The sequence below is a fragment of the Anarhichas minor genome, unplaced genomic scaffold (genome assembly GCF_050575085.1).
Source record: "Anarhichas minor isolate MPS153535 unplaced genomic scaffold, ASM5057508v1 ptg000079l, whole genome shotgun sequence".
Taxonomy (NCBI): domain Eukaryota; kingdom Metazoa; phylum Chordata; class Actinopteri; order Perciformes; family Anarhichadidae; genus Anarhichas; species Anarhichas minor.
This window is the reverse complement of record NW_027466525.1, coordinates 1,398,103-1,421,032: the sequence shown is the minus strand read 5'-3', so window position 1 is coordinate 1,421,032 and position 22,930 is coordinate 1,398,103. Positions and strand designations below refer to the sequence as shown.

General features: G+C 41.9%; 2 protein-coding genes across 4 annotated transcripts in view; one reads left to right on the top strand and one right to left on the bottom strand.

Annotated features, from left to right (window-relative positions):
* The window catches only part of atg5 (ATG5 autophagy related 5 homolog (S. cerevisiae)), a 29,644-nt gene extending 12,080 nt beyond the window's left edge, over positions 1-17,564 (bottom strand). For 2 of the 3 annotated variants that reach the window (XM_076081079.1, XM_076081081.1), the window contains exons 1-7: positions 17,444-17,562; positions 16,823-17,017; positions 15,667-15,794; positions 14,548-14,626; positions 13,575-13,737; positions 11,500-11,594; positions 1,461-1,578 (exon numbers count right to left, since the gene is read on the bottom strand). In XM_076081079.1, the coding sequence (XP_075937194.1) occupies positions 1,461-1,578; positions 11,500-11,594; positions 13,575-13,737; positions 14,548-14,626; positions 15,667-15,794; positions 16,823-16,930 (691 nt within the window). In that variant the 5' untranslated portion in view covers positions 16,931-17,017; positions 17,444-17,562. Of the gene's footprint in view, positions 1-1,460; positions 1,579-11,499; positions 11,595-13,574; positions 13,738-14,547; positions 14,627-15,666; positions 15,795-16,822; positions 17,018-17,443 lie in introns of all 3 variants that reach the window. The other variant, XM_076081080.1, reaches the window with a different exon arrangement.
* Positions 17,565-17,778: 214 nt separating this feature from the next.
* Positions 17,779-21,402, top strand: dctn3 (dynactin 3 (p22)). The gene is made up of 7 exons (XM_076081214.1): positions 17,779-17,936; positions 19,223-19,307; positions 19,580-19,666; positions 19,853-19,936; positions 20,243-20,301; positions 20,378-20,437; positions 20,713-21,402. Exons 1-7 carry the CDS (start codon positions 17,832-17,834, stop codon positions 20,797-20,799), a joined length of 567 nt encoding a protein of 188 aa, XP_075937329.1. The 5' UTR covers positions 17,779-17,831; the 3' UTR covers positions 20,800-21,402.
* The last annotated feature ends 1,528 nt before the right edge of the window (positions 21,403-22,930 follow it).

Below are 22,930 nucleotides of genomic sequence, written 5' to 3'. Positions count from 1 at the left end.
TCTCGTTAGTACATCGTTGTTGGTGACAGACTGAGAGTGAATGTGAGACAGAGGGACAGACGAGGAGGAGGAGGAGGAGGAGGAGGAGGGGTGTTAATGGTTCTGTCTCCTCCGTGCAGGTGAGTCTCCTGCGGGTCCTCTGTCCTTAACACACTATTGTCTCCTTATCTACTTCCTCTCTCCTCCTCTGCAGACACTGTCTGTTTAGACTGCCTCTCTCTCTCTCTCTCTCTCTCTCTCTCTCTCTCTCTCTCTCTCTCTCTCTCTCTCTCTCTCTCTCTCTCTCTCTCTCTCTCTCTCTCTCTCTCTCTCTCTCTCTCTCTCTCTCTCTCTCTCTCTCTCTCTCTCTCTCTCTCTCTCTCTCTCTCTCTCTCTCTCCTTTCATTATCACCACAGCTGCAACTCAACTGTGTGCCACGAGTGCACACAGGGCTTATATGTTAAAGCTGCTGTCCGTATGTATATTTAAAGGTTTGACCTCCTGTTTACAAGCAGGCTGACATGGATAACACATAGTATATATATATATATATATATATATATATATATATATATATACACATATATATATATATATATTTAGATCATCTATAGATCAGCACTAAATATCTTGTAATCAAGCTTAGTAACAGTGTTCAAACCAGACTTCCTTTTTACTTTAGAGGGTTAGCCCCTTACTTTTCATATTTATTCTCTTTATTATCTACCCGAGATCTTCCTCATTGCCAGTGTTTTGGTTCATTTTGTAATAAGTTTAGTGAAACTTTAAGTAAAGAGGTTACATTTATCATTTACATGTTGTGCTAGCTTATCATTTGCAAGTTCCTTCATTAAGAAAAAGGAAACATATATATACATGTTTCTTTGCATTGCCTCATTAGATTATATACTTATATGTTACCGCTAAACCGAACTAAACATTCTCCGTCTATCTGTTCAGACTCAGCTACTCCAGCTTCCTGTTGGAGCGCTCAGACTTTACATCAAATATGCCGTTTTCCTCTTCATCTTCCTCACTTTCTATCTGCCCATCGTTTCCTCTCCTCTCGCCCCCGACACACACACACACACACACACATCTTTGTTCACACCATCCCCCCCTCCCCCATTGTGGGTGTATTATCTGAGAGAGTGGATCTCTGATATGCCTCGTGTGGCTGTGTAAATAAAATAGGAGGAGGAGAGGTGCTTCTTTTCTTCTCCCACTTCTGCAAGATGACAGGACCTTCAGTTGAGACCAAAAATAAAACATGGCTGCTATGTACTACTTACTGTACTAGCCCCCACTGGAAGACGTGTGTCAGAGATAGTTTGGTAGTTTTATTCTTGATGACATAAATATTATTATAAACTGTGATGAAAGTATATTACTTAAGATTTGTTGAGTGATGCAGTACTTTCACCTTCCTCATAACTGTGTGTGTGTGTGTGTGTGTGTGTGTGTGTGTGTGCAGACTCACCGTCGGTTGGTAAAGCCACTGGGTACATCTCTTTCAGCAGGTCGCAAAGTGTGTGCACGCTGCCTTCAGGTGAAACGGGGCGAAACAGCTTCTGGATGAACGGCCTGTCGCTCGTCGTCTGTAATGAATTAGAGCGCGGCAGGTTAACAAGCACGGCCACACAGGTGTACAAACATCCGGTGTAGCGAGATGTCCAAAGACACCAACAACGTAACAGTCGAGATTAAATGAAAAATGCCCCTTTAACCCTTTTAGATCACTTCCTATTATACACCTTTTAAATATGCAAAAAAACGTTCTATTTCCTTGTATTTTTATATCAAAATCGAATCATATTTTCGTCCTGTAAAACAAAATACAACGCGTGCTCATGTAAGCTAGTACCGACCAATAATATCACAACATCATCGATCAAAGTTATTTACTCATCGGGCATGAGACATCAATTCAAGGAACTGCTGGAAAAGAAAGCAAACAAAATATCCGGTAAATGGGACATGTTTCATGTGATGGGGGATTTTTAAGGGGATGAGCAGAGTTCAGATAGCGCCCACACCGCGACGCACGCAAATGCTGCGAATGAACCGTCTGCTCAGCTGAGCTGGGAATGCGGAGCTTTGATGAGCCCGCCTGCTCAGAATGCGATGTTTAGCAATCGGCAAAAATTTCGACAGATGTTACATGCGACGCTGACACGTTTTACTGATCAGGAAACAGTCTGGAAGTCATTAACCGCTGGTTAAGTATGTACTTGGCACTAGAAGTCAGCTCCTACACAGACTAACCGCTGGCAGTCGTCGAGGTTCTCAGATGAAGTACGATGGCACATTAGGACCATTGTAGGTCAATAAATAAATAAAAAAGACGCAGCAGGGGGAGGGTTGAGATTAAAGGCGTGAATTTACGAGAGAAAACTCAGACATTTAAGCCCAAACACATGTCTGTTCTCTGAGATTATAAAGTCACATATTTACAAGGAAACAACTCTTAAGAATAGTGTTTTTTTGAATGTTGTCAAGGAACCACATCGCTTCACTTTGCGACGTTGGAAGCCAACCGCCACCTGCAAATCAACCGTCACTAAAATTGTAGTTCACTCATGTATTAAATGTATGGTAAATGCATTGAAACAGCCCAGATCGAGCTCACGGGTAGAGTTAGCTCGGACTTGGCGAAGTTAGCGGGAGGATACATGTGTGACTACAAATCATGTTTTCAAAGTAAGGTGTTGACAAAGGATAAATAAATACATATATGGAAACGAGATTAATCTGATTATATTCACAAGAAGTATAAAACATGTCACCTGGGTTATAAATTAAAAAGATAATACCACGAGATTGTGAGGGAAATAGATTTTTGGGTTGCCATGACTGATGAATATTGTCCCCCCCGTAAATTTGTGTTTTCTTCTAAATGTACCACTTTAATCTAAAACATACAAAGTTTTCCTCTCAAAATCTACAATAGCCCTAATACGCCGTCGTAGATCAAGAGAATAGTTAAACTATTAAACGTGACATTGTCTTTTGTTCCCTTTAAGAGAAACCCTCTTGTCTCCTTCATCGCTCCACAAACTAAACACAGTGTTTTGCTCGAGGACACTTCAGCAGAGCGCATGCTTTTAATTAGAATGCCATCCTGCTGCTCCAAAAGTGACAGTAAGCCTAAAAAGTCGATCTTTCCCCTGGTTTCTTTCCCCCCCCCACACTGTATGTGATCCTTCTCCAGTCAGAGGCTGTCATGATGATGTAGTCCTGACCTGTGACCTCCTCGCGATTAGTTACTTATCACGGTAATGATCTAGGAACCAAAGCGTGTCCTGCTGCTGACCACAATGCAAATCACTGTGGGTGAGAGCGGACCGCTAAATGCCTCAAATGTAAACTGTCTAAGTCACGGCGGGACAGCTAAACAAGAAGTGACGTACGCCGCAATCATCCTCGTGACTGTTCGGCTCTGATCTGCAACCCTGCAGCCAAAACATTCCATGTGTGAGAGGTGCGGGAAGCACGTTGGGAAATTACCACCAGACGGCGGACAAGAAACCTAGTAAACTACGTCCAGAGCCGGTAATGGACTTTGACTCAAGAGTTTAAGGACAGGCGGCGTCGTGTGTCCTTTACGTGTGTCGGTATGCCCTTTGAGGCAGTTTTATCCCAAAACAGATCTTTACACAGAGCCTATGATACAAGTAATATCTATCGAACTGCTTATATTAATTAATGTATTATTGGTTATTATTCATTGTACTGTAAATCCCGGTCATGAACCTGATTCTGATATGTCAGCAGCTATGTTCTTTGTTAATGTCAAGAGTCTCACTGTCACTTCAGAGCAGAGTTAAGGCTTCAGTGGTTCAGGTTACCGGGTGACCCGCGTCCTCGGGACAGGAGGCGAGGCATCGGGCGCTGGACGCCGACCAGGAGCTGCTGTCAGGTGGTGATTTTATAATGCTGTCCGGTTAACCAAGCGCCTTAATTCAGTAAATCTATGCACCATAGTGACTCAGGAGCATGCACATTTTAAACACCAGCTAATCTCACTAATTGGTTGTTTCTTTGAGTGAAGAGGTGTTAATGAGTGGAGTCAGTGGGAGTGGTGGGCTGAGAGATGCAGCATTTCTATCTCTTATATCAGTAGAAACTGAATCAGTTTCTCAACAGCTTTATTCTTCATTAGTTGCAGCCATAATAAGATATTTTGGGGGGCAAATATACAAAAATAGATTGATGTTCAACCAGGCAGCAACCTCTGGTTCTGTCGAGTAAAGCTGATGCTGAAGTGTCTTAAAACCTGCATTCTCTCTAGTGTCCACCAGGGGGCGACTCCTCTGGTTGTATAGAAGTCTATGAGAAAATGACTCTACTTCTCTCTTGATTTATTACCTCAGTAAACATTGTAAACATGAGTTTATGGTCTCAATCTCTAGTTTCAAGTCTTCTTCAATACAGCATGATGTTCATTTAGTACAGTGGTTCCCAAAGTGGGGGTCGCGACCCCTAGGGGGGGCGCGGTGGTACTACAGGGGGGTCGCGGCTTCATCACCAACCCACACACACAGACGCACACATACACCGGTAAAACAATATAAAATAACCGACGTGACATGCACTGTGTTCCAACCACGCCACCAGAGCGGCTCATGTCACAGACCGACTGTGGCAAAACCAGCGAGAGCGAGAGCGAGCGCGCGCGCCGAGCGAGAGAGCGCGAACGAGCGAGGGAGAGAGAGAGTGAGGGAGCGCGAACGAGAGAGAGACACACAGCGACACAGAGCGAGAAAGATACGGAGCGACAGAGAAAGATAAAGATAAGAGAAGGAAGTATGTACAAAGATGGACAGATTTGTGACTGGTCTAAAGCGCAAAAATATTTTATACAGTTCATGCATTATAATGCAATTCATTAAAAACCAAGACAAATTTGGGGTCGGGTTGCGGGGGGGGGGGGGGTCGTCCAATGTTCCTATATCATCAAAGGGGGTCTTGACAGAAAAAGTTTGGGAACCACTGATTTAGTACATTATGGTCCATTTAGAGTCAAACAGACCATAAAGCAGGGGATGCTTTAGGGCGGGGCTACTGTGATACCACTGAGCAGCATGTCGGTGGTAGAAACTGAGGCCTCGGAGAGAGAGAACGTGGTGCGGGCAGATACCCAACCTGAGGTGTCAAACGGAGAGTCCGACACACAATAGGTGCCTAATCATGGAGCTGTGAAAAGGAAACCAGCGAGGACGGGGATCGGTTAACCGAGCTGTAACTACACACCGCGGAGCCAGGCGCGAAAAAAACAAAACAGCAAGAGGAAGGGTGGCAGCGGAGGCGTGAAGCCGGCCGCTCGGGTTACACAGAAAGACTGAGTCACTGACAGGAAGCGCCGCGTTTTTTCGTGCGAGGCTCGTCGGCGACAGCCAGGAGCAGAGAGAGTGCGCTAAGTGACAGCTACCTTCGTTGCATTTTTAAATAGCCCGCCATTAATTATTGAGCCGGTCGCCATACAAAGAAGGCGCCATTGATCCCTGGAGGGGGAGAAGCGTGATACTGTTTGGATGGAGACACTTTCTTTTCAGCCGAGGCGACACCTTAGCTGGCACGGCAGCACATGGTGACACAAAGAGAGCGAGGTGTCAGTGGGACTCGGGGTAACTCTCGCCGAGTGAAAAGAGCGGGGCGGAACTCAAGACGGCCGGCTAATTGATGGAGGGGATTCAATCCGCCTAGTTGATGGCAACAAAACAAACAATGGACGGGGCCGTCAATCAATGTGACGTGCGAGAGAAAGTGTTTCCACTGAACTCTGAGACCGTCCATTCGTAAATTAAAATTCCAAACCTCTCTTTGGCGGCCTTCATTTTCTCAGAAGTTGAAATACACACCGGCAGAGGAGGAACTCCATCAAGGGACACTGAATCGAATTCTGAATTATTCACGTGTTGCGTGCTGGCGCCATTCATCGGCATATTTTGGTGCTAATCTGAGGCTCCATCGGGTCAGGAGGAGGATTTGTATTCAGTCATTCTTCTGAACTGTAGGCATCATTTTGATGTTTTAACTAATTTTATTTTGGCACAATATAATCCATAATTAATGAAAGTACTGCCATTTATGTACCAATAGTGGTATTTGCTCACGTAGAAAGTTTTTGTTTTATCTGCCGGGGTTTTCAGATATCCGTGTCTCCGTCTCAATACTACCAGGAATACTGTTGTTTCTATGAAACATGTTGACGGTGGGTATATTCAATGAAAACAAAACTATCTGCATGACAAGATACCACGAGAAGGAAGATAGGAAATGTGTTTTTTTTTGTATCTTGGCAAACTGCAAAAATGTACCTCTTCAGAGAGCATTACCAGTCGTGATAATCTTAGATAATCAACAATAATAAATGGTAAGTCCAGGGTTAACTTTATGCAGCCCAACAGGAACAAATCCAGTTCTATGGGAAGGAGTGCAGTTTGAAGCTTCGTTTATACTCGCCGTAGTGAGCGCCAGAAAACGACGTCATCACGGCCAGCGCGTCGTGCGCCAAAGCTCCGCAAGTGGTGGTGGCTCTTGGTCGTGCACCACTGAATTTTTGTAACTTGGCCAAACCATCAGAGCTTTTGGGACGTGACTGTCAGAAATAGTTCACTGATAAAAGCACTATAAACATGTCTAAGGATTAAACACAGAAAGACGATTAGTTTTTAGATGCTTTAGAAACAGGAGGTCTTAAAAAACTTCATTTGAGTAAATATTTTGCAGCCAAATCAAATACTTTACAGGATATTCAACTTTTGTTTCTTTACAATGCATGTAATACTTGACTTGATTCTTTACAGGGTTTGTACAAAGGTAATAAAGTAGTCTATAAATATGAGATATGAGTTTATAGATAATTATTCCTCGGGCATTGTGGAGGTTTATGGTGTTTTGCTCCTGCTACGGTGCGTACATGAGGGCGACTGACTCTTTAATGCGATATCGCAAGAACAAAACAAAGATATGGAATTAATTATCACAAATTAACCTCCATCTGACGATGCAATGATCAGCTCTGTTTGCCAACACCACGATGTAAAGAAAGCTGAAGCCCAGAATCGTGACGAAACCTGAAGGCTTTCCCGTGGAAAGTCACGGCTCTACCAGACGACATTACCATAAAGGAGGCAGCGCATTCTTCCCACACTGCAACAAGGCACATCACCTGTCGCCTCCGGCCTGAGCCGTTTCCAGCATTCCCATGTTGTGTAATTGCCTGTGCAGTCACCACCTCCCCCTCGTCTCACTAAGCCATCGCAAGATATCTGGGAGGCAGTAAAACCTGCATTCTGTAAAGGCCCGCACCGGAGGGTTCGTGAGTAAGCGCCGAGTCACGGAGCGGCGGCGAACACAGAGGTGTACCTGTAGAGCAACAATGCAAGCAGTCTTTAAAAAAAGAGGATAGTAATTTTCACTTTCCGCGCAGCGAGACAGTCCCCCCCCCCCCCCCCAACACACCCCCCTCCTCCTCCTCTGGTTCTTTTGAATCACAGAGTGGCGTCACTACCGGAGCAGGAAAGATGCACCGGCGGCCAAACAAGTCCTGCCGCCAGACGGAGGCGAGGCGCTGGCAAACACACACAAGCAAATGAAATAACAAATATAAGAAACAGGCGACACACACCGAAGCTTGCAAAGATCAGATGAACACACGGAAGTTTAAAAGAACGTGAAAGTAACAAAGGAAAGGAAAGTAGAAGAAGAGGAAAAATTCCACAAAAAAGGAGTTATTATTGATAACATCAATGTCCGTATTTATGTAGTTTATGTAAAGGAGATAAAACGTTGAAAAAAAGTCAATTAAAAGAAAAAAAAATGTTTTAATTTGAAGGACACAAACAAGAGTTAATGTGAGGCCCAGAAATGTGGTTTTAAAAACGTTTAACCGTCAGGACATGAGGCAGACACACAGAGTGTGTCGTCCATGCCCACGAGGTGTCTTTGTCTCCATGAGGACTGCAGGCCAGACGGAAATGAGCCCTCTGTTATTTGGACTGAGTGTTGTCATTAATTCTGTCTGCATCAAACACAGCACATGTTATTTACACTAAAGACCACAATCTGGCTTTGAAGGACTCTGAGCATGTGTGTGTGTGGGAGGGGGGGTCTTTCCTCTGTGTGAAGCAGTCTCCTGTTAAGTCACCACAGTGACTTCGGAGTGCCAAACAGCTTTGTTCTTCTCAGTGAATCTGCACCTTTTCTTTGTTTCCAGACTGAGTGTCTTTTCTGAGTTTTCTTACATTGTGTTTAGTCTTGTCACAGAAACTCCGGCCAACAAAACGCTGGATTTTCTCCTCAGCAACGACATAATCAGGGTTGTTTCTTGGTCAACATCAGCAATATTGAGATTGCACCCACAAAGTTAAAGAGGTCTTTGTACGAGCAGATCCTAGACTTTTGGACGATGAAAGTAGTTGCTCGTATGAACATATTTAGCTTACACTGTTTTTCTTTCCAGACCTCCTTCGGTTGTAAATAATCTCACAGTTTGTAAGAGGAAAACCACAACATCTCCAAAACAATCCAGGAACGATGCCATTTTTCTTCTTTTTTTTCAAACCAATATGTTAAACAGGCTTTGATGCTCCAATTATCACGAAACCAACTCGGCTCATAAATGACCGTGGAAACTTTCAATTCGAAAAACACCCAAAGAAACTGGAGCGGTTTGGGTTCCTTCTACCCCGCCAGCAGTTACACGACTTTTTACAGCTGCAACAAGTGCACGTCTGAGAGGGCGGGTCGATGTCTGGTGAGACTGCGTGTTTCAGTCGACCACTTTAAAAAGAGTCGCGTTCTTTATAACCCGACACAAGAATGTTCTTTTGTCCCCGAGTGTAAAAACGGTTTATTTATGCGCCGAAGATGTGAAAGTAAAAACAAAAGCGTTTATGGGTCTTTTATATAGATATATTTAATTTTTTATTTCATGCAAAACAGTCGGCGTTGATTGACAGCTGTACTCCCGCCTTTCCTTGTTGTGCAAAATTGTAAACGCAGCCATGTGTGGAGCACAGCGGGTCTCATTAAAAAGCTTGACACGCTCAATAATAAATCAGCTCGGGGGGGAAATTACCAGCAGTCACAGCAGATATGATGTTCTGTTCCAAACATCTACAAATCTCTTCCTGTTTCGTTCCGTGACACTCTGATCTACTCAGATCCTGCTCCATTTTTCTCACATTATTTCTTTCCCAACCTGTCCCGACACGCCTCGCCATCTCACATCCGCCAACAGGACTCGCTGACAGCGAGGAGGCCTTTTTCTGTTTGCTGTGATTTGAGATGAAGGTCCAAATGCACGCACGTTCGGCCGCTCGACTCAAAGCAGACTGTCAACATGTTTTTGTTGCGAAGATCCAGATGTTTTCCAAATCTTTCTTTCCCTGACTGGACTGGACAAGGCCTCCTCAGTGTCCAGCAGGATTACAATGACTGTTTGTGTGTATTGTTTTACTACACTGTTGTGTTAATGTTGAGTCATTCTGTGCACCTCCTGAACATTTCCAAACCGTGGAAGTTGTCAAATTAATTCCCCACGCTTTTTCATCTGCACAGACCCCCCCCCCAAACACTTGACTCAAAGCATGGCACTTTTCCCCCGCTGTCTGGCTCGCAGCATGCTAATGTTTTCCAGGCGAGAATCAGTCGCTTATTCATCCTCTCGTCTTTCTTGTTTTTTTGTCCTCTAACAGGGAATTTTCACCTGAGTCAGGAAAAAGGCCACTTGTCTGCCTACGCCGCCTCCTCCTCCTCATCCTCCTCATCCTCCTCATTCCGGACTGAAGCCCTGAGGCACGCATACCGGCTGATCCCGGTTCAGTGGAATTACACGTAAACTGGGCAGAGTTCCAAGTATAGGAGCCGATGAATAACCTCCAGAAAGCACCAGGGCAAAGACGTTTTGTATTTTATTTCATTTTTTTAAATTGTACTTATTTTATTTATCTTATTTATTTTATTTATTTATTTCATTTCATTTAATAAAAACAAATATTAAATTGAAATGATTTATTTTATTTCATTTTGTGTTCTTATTGTATCGATTGTTTTTATTGTTTTATCTATTGTATTGTTTTATCTATTGTACCGTTTTATCTATTGTACCATTTTATCTATTGTACCATTTTATCTATTGTATTGTTTTATCTATTGTATTGTTTTATCTATTGTACCGTTTTATCTATTGTACCGTTGTATCTATTGTATTGTTTTATCTATTGTACCGTTTTATCTATTGTATTGTTTTATCTATTGTATCGTTTTATTTATTGTACTGTTTTATCTATAATACAATTTTTATCTATTGTACCGTTTTATCTATTGTATTGTTTTATCTATAATAAAATTTGTATCTATTGTATTGTTTTAGCTATTGTACCGTTTTATCTATTGTACTGTTTTATCTATAATACAATTTTTATCTATTGTACCGTTTTATCTATTGTATTGTTTTATCTATTGTATTGTTTTATCTATTGTATTGTTTTATCTATTGTACCGTTTTATCTATTGTATTGTTTTATCTATTGTATTGTTTTATCTATTGTATTGTTTTATCTATTGTACTGTTTTATCAGTGTTTAAATGTGACCGTCTGCTTTTGCTTTGTCTGTCAAAGCCCTTTGTAAACTCTGTCTTTAAAAAGATGCTTTATAAATAAAGTTATTATCATAAAAGTTATTATTGAGTATTTCATCAGAGGTCACAAGAACAACAAAAATCTGCCGTGAAACTGTGAACTTTGTTTTGAGTTTTGATGAGAGCATCACGCTCTATCTGAGCTTTCATCATCTGTAAAGAACTGAGAGTGAGTTTGAATGGAAAACCGACAACCGGTGTCATAAAGGGATGTCTGATATAATAAGAGACTCATTGTTTCATAGTGATGACTATCTCAAGAAAAGGTCAATAACTCATCAGTTGCACAATTTGTAAAATCAGGTGATGAAGTGATGCAATGCTTTTTTTTACTGATATTCTGCAGGTGTGTGTGGGCGCCAGGGAGAAGCCACATGTACACTTCATGGTTCAGAAGCTGCACAGGAATTATATGTATAATGTATAACTATTTATATATATATTCAGGAATATATAAAATAATCTGAGGCTCCATCAGGTCAGCCAGAGGATTTGTAATCAGTCGTTCTTCTAAACTTTATGCATCATTTTGATGTTTTAACTCGCTCTTTTTGGCACAATCCACTTTAAGAGGATAATTAATAAAAGTACTGCCATTTACGTACCAATAGTGGTATTTACTCACGTATTTAGTCCTTTTATACATTAAATGAAGTATTATTTAATGTATAAAAGGCACCTAGATTTCTTTTATACATAAAAAGAAGAACAAAAAGAGTCGTTTTCATGACTCTGTTTGGAGGGTTTTCACACAGACATCTGGCGACACCTACTGGGCTGAGTGACAAACTTCAGCCCGAGTCCAGAGGCACTTAAAATGTACTAAACTACAAATAAAGGTTGTTGTTTTATTTGAATGTGTGTGTTACCTGGTATATCCTGAAGGGGATGTATCTGAAGCCTCCCTCCTCGGTGGGATATTCCATCAGCTTCCTGTTTATGGCCCAGAACTGGTCGAACTTATCTGTGACGAAAACACAAACAGGTCAGTAGTCGCAAAACGTCCCGATGAGAAGACATGTGGATTTGATGTTATCTTCAAAATGCTTCAAAAGGAAGTGAGGGATGTAAAAGCATGAAAACATATGGAAGATAAGGAATAATTCCTATAAATGAATATAGTATAATAAAAAAAAATAATAAAAAGTGTAGAGATACTCCAGAAACCTGACAATAATCGGAATATTACATGTAAACATATCTGGGGGAGAGGAAGGAGAGGAAGGAGGGAGGGAGAGGGAGAGGAGGGAGAAGGAGAGGAAGGAGTTACAGTAGTCGAATCTTGAAAAGATGAATGCATGAATGACTTTTTCCAGGTCAGGGTGAGACTAACTGCAGGATAAATCAATGTGTGCATAAAGCAAAACGTGTGAATCTAGAACTGTTGTTAGAATCGTCTAAAAACGATCCCACCCAGCATGCACTGCTTTGAAGCCCTCCGTCTCTCGCTTTCACACTGAACCTCCCGTTTTCTCTCTCTCATCCTGGGTGAAAGCTTCTCTCTCTCTCTCTGTTTCTGATCTCTTTTGGAACGTGAAAGTGTTTGGTTTAGAAAAAAGGTTTCGTCTCTCGCTTTCATGTGCAGCTCCTTCTGTGTTATCCGTTTCTGTGTTTGACGCAGTTGCAAACTCTTTGACAGCCACACCCTGAACTTTCTAAAAGAGTTCATAGAATCATCTGTTGAGTCTCCTTCCTGCACTAAGATGTGTCCGCGCTCTCTCTCTCTCTCTTAGTTTCAGGGGGAACGTGGGAAAAGAAAGACGAGATAAGCAGCTGACGCTTTTGTGGGTTTTGTCTGCAAACCTGTTGAAAACATTCTCAGTGAGACGTGGAGAGTTTCCACAGTTACAAACAATTATGCAGACAAAGTCGGTCTCAGTTTTCTGGACCTTATTTGCGGTGCGATTAGTTTGCTTTCTTGTGAGCTTTGGTTGTGAAACACCTTCAGGAAGTGAAGTAAAAGCAGCTGAACATCAAGAGAGACACTGAAGGAGATACACATTTGAGGGCTTTCTGAACTGACGGATATGGACATTTCACAAACTGAATGTACAATTTATTGATCCCAAAAAGTAACCAACAGATCAATTGCTAAAGAAAATAATTGTTAGCTGTAACCTTATTTATAAGTGAGCATCAAATGTGAGAGTCTTGACAATTATAGATCAAAACAAGGAGGCACATTCATACAGAACAGAGGGCGGCGACGTCACAGGTGACCAACGTGTTTGACGTTGCCTCGTTTGATCAACTTGACCTGCAGTGATTCCAGGAATCTCACGCAGTTCAAAGACCCCCCCCCCCCCCCAGCTCTTACTCCCACATCAAACTCAAATGCTTCAGTATCACCGGCTTCACCTACACAAACCACCGGACCGTGGGTGGACTCGGAAAAAGGGGAAGTAGGTGGGTGTTTGGGTGGGAGAAGTTTTGAAACTTCACAGACTGCTATCAGACTTTAAAGGAAATGTGCGTGTGTGTGTGTGTGTGTGTGTGTGTATGCAGGAACAAGGCAGGAAGTGAATCTATTTGGATGTATTTTTGTGTCTTTGAAAGCACCACATCAACAAACGAGTGAATATTTATATAATGAGTGAATAATGTGTGAGCTACAACATAAAATATGAATAACTGCATGCAGTGTGTGCGTGTGTGTGTGTGTGTGCAGGCATGTGTGAATCTGCATATAGGTGTGTGTGAGCTGCAGGGAGACAACATGTGTGCATCTAAGTGTTAATGAATGAATGTGTGTCACTTCCCCAACAGCTGCTTGTGGTCTTTCTTCTTTGAAGTGTGTGTGTGTGTGTGTGTGTGTGTGTGTGTGTGTGTGTGTGTGCGCGCGCGTGTGTGTGTGAGTGTCACCTTTTTAGCATGCTAAATCGCAGCTGCTTATAGAAATGCACGACTGCATGTATGTGTGTGTGTGTGTGTGTGTGTGTCTCACCGTTCTGCAGGCCCATCCACAGCTGTTTGTGGTCTTTCTTCTGCATGTCGTTGACGACTTGGCTCTTGTGCTTGAGGGCGTCGGCCTCCTTGATGCCGGACATGAAGTGAGCCTCGATCACAGAGTTGGACGGGCAGTGGAGGAGGTCGCGATCCGGAAAATTCTGACACATGCGCAAGAAAAACATTTCTATTTAAAGCGGCATTGTTGCGTTTTCTTTTCTGGCCACCGGGGGGCAGAGTTGGGTCAGTTATCAAGCTGAAACCGGTTTGAATTGCATTAGTTAAAAGCAATAAGACAACGTGGTTTACATAAAATTATGTTTGTTTATAAATGGACTAATGGAGCCACTAAAGGTGTGTGTGTTTACGAGTACTTTAGCGAGTGTGCAGTCTGTCGGTGAATAGATGCTACAACTCCTAAAGACCATCTGGCGGCATCTAGTGGTGAAGTTGCAGATTGCAACCAGCTGACATTGTAGAGCCATGGAGGGAGAGCCTTTCAGCGTATAACGACTCATTCTAAGGTAACTTTTCTTATTTCCAGGTGATCGTACACTTAAGAAAACATACTTGTTAATATTATATTCTATATATATATATATATATATATATATATATATATATCCAATAGATTCCTCTGAATGCTACTAACTGTCTCCTTAAGGTGGAACAGTTATTTCTCGTGACAAACTGCTCATCCGAGTTTTAGTGGAACGGCTGCTAGAGTCGAGAGCGACACCTAGTGGTAGAATTTGGCATATAGGACTTTGGTCTGCACCAACTCCTGACAGAAATATGATGTTCACATTTCTTGCTCAGCTAGTTGCTATCTTTGTTTGTCTGATGTTTGGTGCCGGTAGTGTTCAGTGGGTTTATCAGAGCTATCTTAACTTTACACATCATCGTTTGATTCATTGTTAAACATTCCCTAGTGGATACAAAGAGAGATACAGTCATGTGGACACACTTACCTTAAAGTGCACAGTGATGCTCCAGGGTAAGACGGTGTTGGACGCGTGGAAGTCAAACAGAAGTCCAATTGGATTGTGCCTGAAACCGGGAAACGCAAACAGGAAACGATGTTACTTCAGAGAGCGTGACTTCCACTATCAGTCTGTTTTATCAGCCTTCTAGAGACCGACAGCAGCACCGGACCTCTGAATGAAACGCTTCACTACTTATGGAGCAACGTCTTGAAATAATTTCAAGGCTAACTAGTTACTAATTATAAGTTTCAATGTGCCAGAAAACAGAACTGGTGTCAGCATGTTTGTTGTCTTCAGTCCAGCTTTCTCTGGATGCAGCGCGTGAACTTCGGGAGACATTTCTGTTCGTCACTTCCTGTGTTTCAGCCAACAGGGATTAGATGCTTTTCTTTATCGCAGCCTCAAATCCACTGAGTGTAATTAAGGTATTTTTACGGTCAATCACGCTCACTAAACATGTTGGTCTTCACGGTCTAGCTCCCCTGAAGCCAACAAGTCAATTTGTTCCAAATTTATAATTTAAAAGATGTCAAAACATGAAAAACACCCTGAACAGATAACCAGACCCTAATAAACTTAAAATAAAAAAAAACTAATTTTCAGTAAGGAAAGAAAAGCAGCAGAAGATCACATTTGAGAGGCTGAACCTGTAAACATTTGGATATTTTTTACATGATAAGAAATAATGAACTGAACCTTTTTTTTAGTTTTTTAAATCTATTTTAATTTAACTCCTGGAACGTTGACGCTACTGTAAACCAGACTCTTCATCATCTGTGCTGCAACACTGACACCTTGTGGCTGAACGTTGTGCCTGCAGTCTGTTCACACTGCTGATCTCAGCACTAACGAGGCGACCACAGTCTGTGGATGAACGGACTTAAGAGCTGCAGGTGTGAAGATACCGCTGTGGGTCTGACTCTGTATTTGTTGGAGAGTGTGGATGTTTCACTTAATCCAGTAAAATAAGGAACACAAACGGCAGTTTCCTGCTGATGTTGCTCGTTTTAATATGGTGCATATTTCATAAGATGGATTTGGGTCAAAACAAACTTTCAAAGAGAAAAAGAACAAAATGAGTTCATCCGACGATCGCGCTCTCACCATTTCAGCGGCGTCCCTTGATACTCGAACCACATCTCCTCCACGTCCTCGGCCCTCATTACTTTGTGGAAGTGTTTCTTCACCTTGTCTGTGACCAGAGTCAGGTAGCTCACTCTGGGTAACAGCAGCTGAGAGAGCCGAGAGGAAGAGGAAGAAGAGGAAGAAGACGTACTTTATGGGGAACTTCAAGTTTTCTCTCTCTAGAGATCTGGTCTGAAAAACACACACAAACGAGGGGGCACCCCGAGCAGTTGGGAGTTCCTCGGGAGCACCTCTCCAGCTAGTCCACTCCACCTGGTCCCGTGCAGGGATCTCAACCCCAAACCCTCCGGTTCCCAAGCCAAGTCGAGCTACGTACGACCCTTAAGATGTGTTTTATTGAAAACTAGAATAATGCTGAGGCTTTCTACAGCTTGCTCTGTGTCGTCTTCAGTTATTTTTGTTCTCCACGTGGCATCTATGTAGCTTCTGAGGTGCACGTCAGCTACAGTGTTACACCCCTAAACTAATGCACTTAAATAAAACACACTCAAGATTACGCCTCTTCTTCTTTGTATTGAGGCCGTGTATTGGCAAGAATCTGGTGATTCAATATGTAGCATGACACGGGAGTTGCAATACTGTCAGTAAAGGAGATATATTGTAATTTTTCAAATCTAATTTTAGGAAAACTTTCATAGTATAAAGATCACAACGCAGTATGCACGAAATCTGAGGGAAAAAAGGTTCATTTTTCATTGCAATCTGAAGAGTCCCACCACAGTCCCTGCAACATCCGATATCGCAGCACTACAGTTTGTGGCGCAATGTGAGCCACAAATAAAAAATACGGTGTTTTTGAGAAGTGATACGGTTTCATAAAACATAATATTGCAATACCCAAGTGCATCGATGTCTTTCTTCAGCATGTTTTGAGGTTTTAAGCAGATTTTCAGGTTGTTTTGTTGGTTGTAACCTACAGCAGCCCCTCACTCCTCCAACATGAGCAGCTATCACACTGACAAACAGTGTGCATAGAAAGAAATACTGTGCAAAGTGAATGAACACTGCTATTCTATTTTCTCTAGGAACCCTGCAGAGGAAAAAGAGATCTCGGACGGGTCTTTTCGAGGAAGCATGGGGGTTGAAGCAAGAGTCAGAGAGGAGCTGCACTTACATAGTAGGGCTCGGCCTCTCTCTCGGTCACCTCGTCCTGGTTCAGAGTGAAGCAGGTGGGGATCCGGCCGAACCACACGTCTCTCAACACGTCCTTGTCATCTGCCATGCTGCTGCTGCTGCTGCTCCCAGTGGCACATATAGAAGAAATTCCTCAAACACAGACCACCGAAGTCCGACGGCAGACAGCTTCCTGCTGTCAACAACACACAGCAGAGCAGAGAGACGAGCATTCATGAAACCTTTACCAACACAAACCCCCAAAAACCACAGTGAAGTAGGCGGTGCAACACAAGCTAGTTTCACATTGTCTCAAAGTAATTCAGCTTTAAATAACTAAATATGTCTTTATTAATTGGTAAGGAGAGTTATTACTGAGTTATAGTGCAGGAGAAGAAGGCTAGACTTCACAAACTAACTCTAAACCGGTCAAACTACGCAGATGTAATGTGAAAACTGACGTTAGCTTCGTGCTAGGAAAGCTAGCTTAGCTCGTGAAAACAGAGCAGAGAATTGTGTACAAATATGCTGACGTAGCTTCCGGGTTGTTTATTTTGTTGTCCACAAACAGAGACGTGTTGCGTGCGAGGAAGATGTGATGATATGTGAGGAAAAGCCTTACTTTCTGGTCGGTGTTTAGTTGAAGTCGGCTTGAATGGAAGAAGGGCCGTGTGAGTGTCGATGTTGTCATTCCGCTGCTGTCACCGGAAAACAGCTGAAAAGCACCTCGTTCCTCGCGAAACAGCGACGCATAGCGGACGACTCCGTGTACTGCAACAACAACAACAAAAACATCATTTTTTTAAATTTAGCAATGTTTCTAAAAAAACTATCTACCCATAAGATTTAAAAGAATAGTTTTATTTAAGGTCCAAATATCTTACATGTTTTTTTTTTTTTTAAACCTGCACACTGTAACAAAAAAACACTAAACGTATTTGTGATAGCGTCATCAATATGCGACGTCTCTCTTACAGTACGTCGCATTTTGTCAACTAGTAGCTTGAAGAATGGACGTAACATCGGACACGGATAACCTGGAAATGCGTCTTCAGACGCTGGAGAGTCAAATATACGGAGAGAGACGAAACAAAAGTGGAAAGAAACCCGTCAAGGTTCGCAAAGAATAATCTCTATTTCGATGAATAATGAAGACGCTAGCCAGCTGTTAGCCTAGCAGAGCTAACGGTAGCTATGTGTGAGTGGGGCCAAGTGAACGCCCTGTTTTTATTTGATGCCTTTTGGCTGCACAACAATACGCTTTTATCACAATTTATGACTCCGGTGTTCACTGTTGTAGTGTATTTATGTATTTAGCTAAACAGCTGCTAGGTTAGCCACGTTAGCTGAAACAAGCCAACACTAAAAGCACAAAAATTCCACATTTACTTGAAGTACAAATTCGAGGTACTTTACTTCCATTTTATGTAATTGTATGCTTCTACTCCACTATATTTGTCTCAAAGATTTTAGTTACTTTTCCAGATGACCTTTTTTAAATATATATATTTTTTAGCTCAATTAACTGTCTACATATCCCACCATGCTAACCTCCTCTGTGGTCATGCAAACGTTTTAGACCTGTTTCATATTTGCACGATTAACATTAAGAGTTGTTTTGGACTCTTGGTTTAATAGAATAAGTAATTTGAAGAAGCCACTTTGGGTTCTGGGAACTTGATGGACATTTTCCACTATTTACTCCTATTGATTGATGAATTATATGGGTGATATATCAACATGGTTGAGTTAGAAACTGCACTGAATTATATTGAAGTCACTGGTTTCCAGGAATTTTTGAAAACACAACTTTTTAATCTGAAAATATTGGTTATATTTTATCTATATTTTATCAGTGGAGCCTCTCTTCAGAGCGTCATATGATCTGATGAAGACTTTTCACTTACAAAGGAGCATTGAAGTGGATTTATTTCCTGTTAGCGGAGGTGGAGAAAGTCACAGTTGTTGGTGTTTGTATGTTCGCGATAGTTGACTGAAGTTTGAATTACAGGTTTAAATGTATTGTTTATGAGTAGACAGGCTCGTTCCAGATGTACTCTGAATGAAACCAAAACAATGTTATGCTCTAAATATCCAGAAGCAAATTCCCGTGTTTGGCCTCCACACTGTAAATGCTCATTTTATAAACATGTAATAAACCTCCAGTTCTAAGCAGCGTGACACGGAGCTCATCAGAGAAGACAGTGAGGAGATTTAAAAGACTATTTCACTGTGTTGCTACATGCTATATAGCTACCTCCATGCTACTCTTGAACCTGAGATTCAGTGTTTTTTGCACTGTATTAGGTGTAGTACCACATACTGCACAAAACCTGCTGGGACACATTGATTGAATATATTGTAATGACTTTGAATGTAATCCGTGTCCTTTGTCCTGCAGTGTGCTGAGTCTCTGGCCAGGATCCAGGCTGGTTTGACCAATACGGCCAACAAGAGGGAACGAGTGAAGATCCTGCACAAGAAGAGTGAGTCACGCGCTGCCTTGTATCCGTCATAACAGCCTGGATTACAGCGCTTGTTGTAACTATTCATTTATACACGACGTCACATTCACAGAGTTATGTATCTTGTTGTGGACTGTTTTTCATGGAGCTGCAAGACTGTTTGACATTAGATATTGACATAAAATGCCAAAAGTGATGTTAAGTGCAGAAATTCTAAATGCTACAACAGTGCTTGAAGGGATTTGTGTGTGTTCGGTGGGTCTTTGATCATATTTATTGGTGTTGCGGTGCAGTTGAGGACCTGCTGAAGTACCTGGACCCCCAGTTCACCGACCACATCACTGTACCAGATGCAATGAAGCTGGAGTTCATTCTCGCTGGTGAGAACCAGGAGGAGCCCGTGATGGAGGAATCCAATCGAAATAACTTCCATGAAGTCGTATTTTTATGTTTAATGCGATGCATGTACAGTTCAATGTTATATTGTATATTATGTAAGTTTTCACATAAAGAAGAAGACTGTAGAGGAACTCACTGTGGTGCTGTTTGTGTTTGTCTGCACACAGAGGAGGACTTCCTGCTTTCCCAGGCTGTTTTGCTGGAGCAGGTCAGCAACATGCAGCCGCTGCTGGACAGCAACTACATCAGAGGTAAGTTTGTCTTGTTTTTATTTTTAAAGATAAATCTGTCAAATAATGTGTTTTTATTTGCTGCAAGGCGCTCTGGGATCCAGACATTTAAAGTCTGCTGCTGAAGTACTGTACCTGTGTTCCACACGTGTCTCTGACATCATGCTACATTCCCCGTTTGAACATCCTGTCATGCTTTAGAAAGAAAACAACGTAACCATTTATTAAACATTTAAACTCCCAGCCTGTTTATTCATTGGTGTAGTGTTTTTACAGTGTGTTTATCCCACCAGGCCTGTGTTAGCTCTGTGTTTCTGTTGCCTTCAGATGTACCAGAACACGCCACCAAGCTCCAGCGCCTGTCACAGATCCACATCAAAGAGCAGGTAACCCCCCCCCCACCCCCTCTGTCTCTGCCTCTTTGTGTTTCATCTGTTGACCCAATGTTTGTCTCTTTTACAGGACCAAACTGAAACTCAGTCCCTGGAGGTGAAGAAGCTTTTTGAGGAATACAACAAAATGGTACGCATTTATTGATCATTTCTTTTTTTAATTCCAGTGAAATAAAAATGACTGCAAGAAAACATAGTTTCCACAAAAAAAACGTCTCAATGTAATTAAAAGCTTCTTCTTGGGAGGTACAAGAGACACAATAATACTACTTAAATAATCACTTTAGCCTTTCTGTTCTTTAACTAATCTGTCTGGTAAACGTATAAACGCTGAAGTTTTTGGATTTCCGCTCATGTTTTTGTCCTCGTGTGAACATGAACTGACCCCTGACCTGTGATTGGCAGATGTTCCTGCTGTCTAAGCAGTTCACCCAGTGGGACGAGACCCTGAGGAAGCTGGAGGAGACCAAGGGCATCCGGCCTGTGGAGTAGCTACCGTCAACACACACACACACACACACACTTCTCATGAGGATGGTGATGATGAAGAGGACTGCACTGTGGTCGGAGCAGCTTGGTTTTTCCTTATAAATCAGAACGAAAGTGAGGGAAAAAGGATCACATTTCACTTATTTGATAATTATCAATTTGTTACCAGAATTTAAATGAATCAGGATGTTGTTGGTTTTAGAATTCTCCAACTCAGACTAATTATCTCACTTAGAAACGAATGAAAAACCTCATCAGGACCGGAGGAAGTCGCTCCCATCACGTCACGTCACGCTGCTGCTATTCATTTTCAGACAATGGAGCTTTTTGTGCGTGTGTAGTGACTCAACTTATAACACATTCCAACGCTGCCTCCCTGCTGCAAGCCAGTCACAAGACTAGCCATCCCACACACACACACACACACACACACACACACACACACACACACACATCCACTTCAAGGCTTTCTTCTCTGGACGCCTCCTGACGTTGTAATGACTTAAATTAGCTCATTATTCTTTCCATTGTTCTGGTTTTAAAATGTTCTATATGTCAAACATGACTGCGGTTATTACAATAAATATCACCACTGTTTTTCTTTGACTTCTCCGGTGTGTGTGTGTGTGTTTGTGTGTGATGTCTGTTCAAAGCTGCACACACATTTAAGGGTCTCTGTGCATTAATGCGGGTGAACAACTGGTTTCCAACAAGGTTCACTAAAAGCTATTTTGGAAAGCATAGAAGTGCAGCAATAAGGAGAGAGAATGAGGGATGTTTATTGATTGATTTGTAGTTTCCTTTGCTGTTTAATACTTTAGAAACTCTTCATGTAGCTGCAGGTTGCACCATCTGTACAGGTGGTGTAACGTGAGCAGCAGCTATCGTCCTCCGTCTGCATATACACAGGATGCATTCAGGCACAGTATTGAGTGTAGGTCACCTGGTAGCTCTCAGAGCCCAACAGACAATCACTGAATGAATGTCCAAAGAGTTTTGATGGACAAGCAATGAGACAATGTATCCCTGGCACCTTTCATGGCTCAATAACCTCATAAATCATCATTTTGACCAATTATTTTTTTCTGTTTTGTTACCCACAGAACACAGATCATTAAAAAATCACTGCTTTAAAAGAGTGTTCTGCTGCTTGTCATTGAGTTTTGTTATAATTTTACGGAATCCATGTGTGTGTTGTGCTGTTTTTATTACTTTAGACTTGAGGATGGGCAAAGCAGTCTGTCTTAGGCTGTGATGTGGGTTTGGTTCATGCTACTGAAAATCCATTAAATAAATAAATCATTTGTTGAATGTCAGCCCCCAGGCACTGACACCAAACCCTGATGTTTACTGCTGATATTTTAGTTTGCTGCAATCACACACATTGCAGTTTCTGTGGAAACATTTGCACCTGCTGTTAAATCCCTCTCGATGTGATGGAGACCCCAAAACAAGAGGGGGTAGTTAAGTACCCGACTGGTAAATATACAAAATATACAACATTATCAGGTTGTTTTATTTCGACAGTTGCCTCTTCTTGAAAACATGACGTCAGTGGGTCGTTTTATTCTCTCCTGTATTCATCCAGCATCTCTTTGTTGACATGAAGAGCACGACTTTAGATCAATGTTTTGATAATTTGATGTTTTTTGGGGTCATTTTTTGGAGGATTTTCACATCTTCGTCCTCCAGCCGGTGATGTCAGAGGCAAAGAACCAACTGATAGCAGCTGACAAAGACTGTCTATTGAAAGGATGCTTCACTCGGTAGTACAGCACAGTCTGCAGCAGAGGGTGTTATCCGTTACACATATTACATCTCCTCCTGCATTTTAGTATTTTGTATTCATGTATCTGTGGGACAATCAAATATTCAGATGATGTTGGCTGCTTAACAGCGTTGCAATCAAGTTCTAATTAATTAGAAAACTTTTTATTTATTTTGTTACTGTATGTACAAGTAAACTGCAAGCACAATACAGGCTTTATAACCACTTAAATAATTAAGTAAGCAAGGAAGGATCATTCAGAAGTATCCAGAGAAAGTGCTGTTACTTGACTGCATTATTGATTTCATGTGTTGAAAACGAACCAAATAAAAGTACAAAAGTATATATTTTTTGCAGACGATTTAA

What these genes read in the sequence shown, in the direction of transcription:
- dctn3 (XM_076081214.1), top strand. Translation starts at nt 17,832, where the DNA reads ATGGACGTAACATCGGACACGGATAACCTGGAAATGCGTCTTCAGACG. An exon ending in AGATCCACATCAAAGAGCAG is followed by an intron (nt 20,302 to 20,377) that starts GTAACCCCCCCC and finishes TCTCTTTTACAG; the next exon opens with GACCAAACTGAAACTCAGTC. An exon ending in TTGAGGAATACAACAAAATG is followed by an intron (nt 20,438 to 20,712) that starts GTACGCATTTAT and finishes TGTGATTGGCAG; the next exon opens with ATGTTCCTGCTGTCTAAGCA.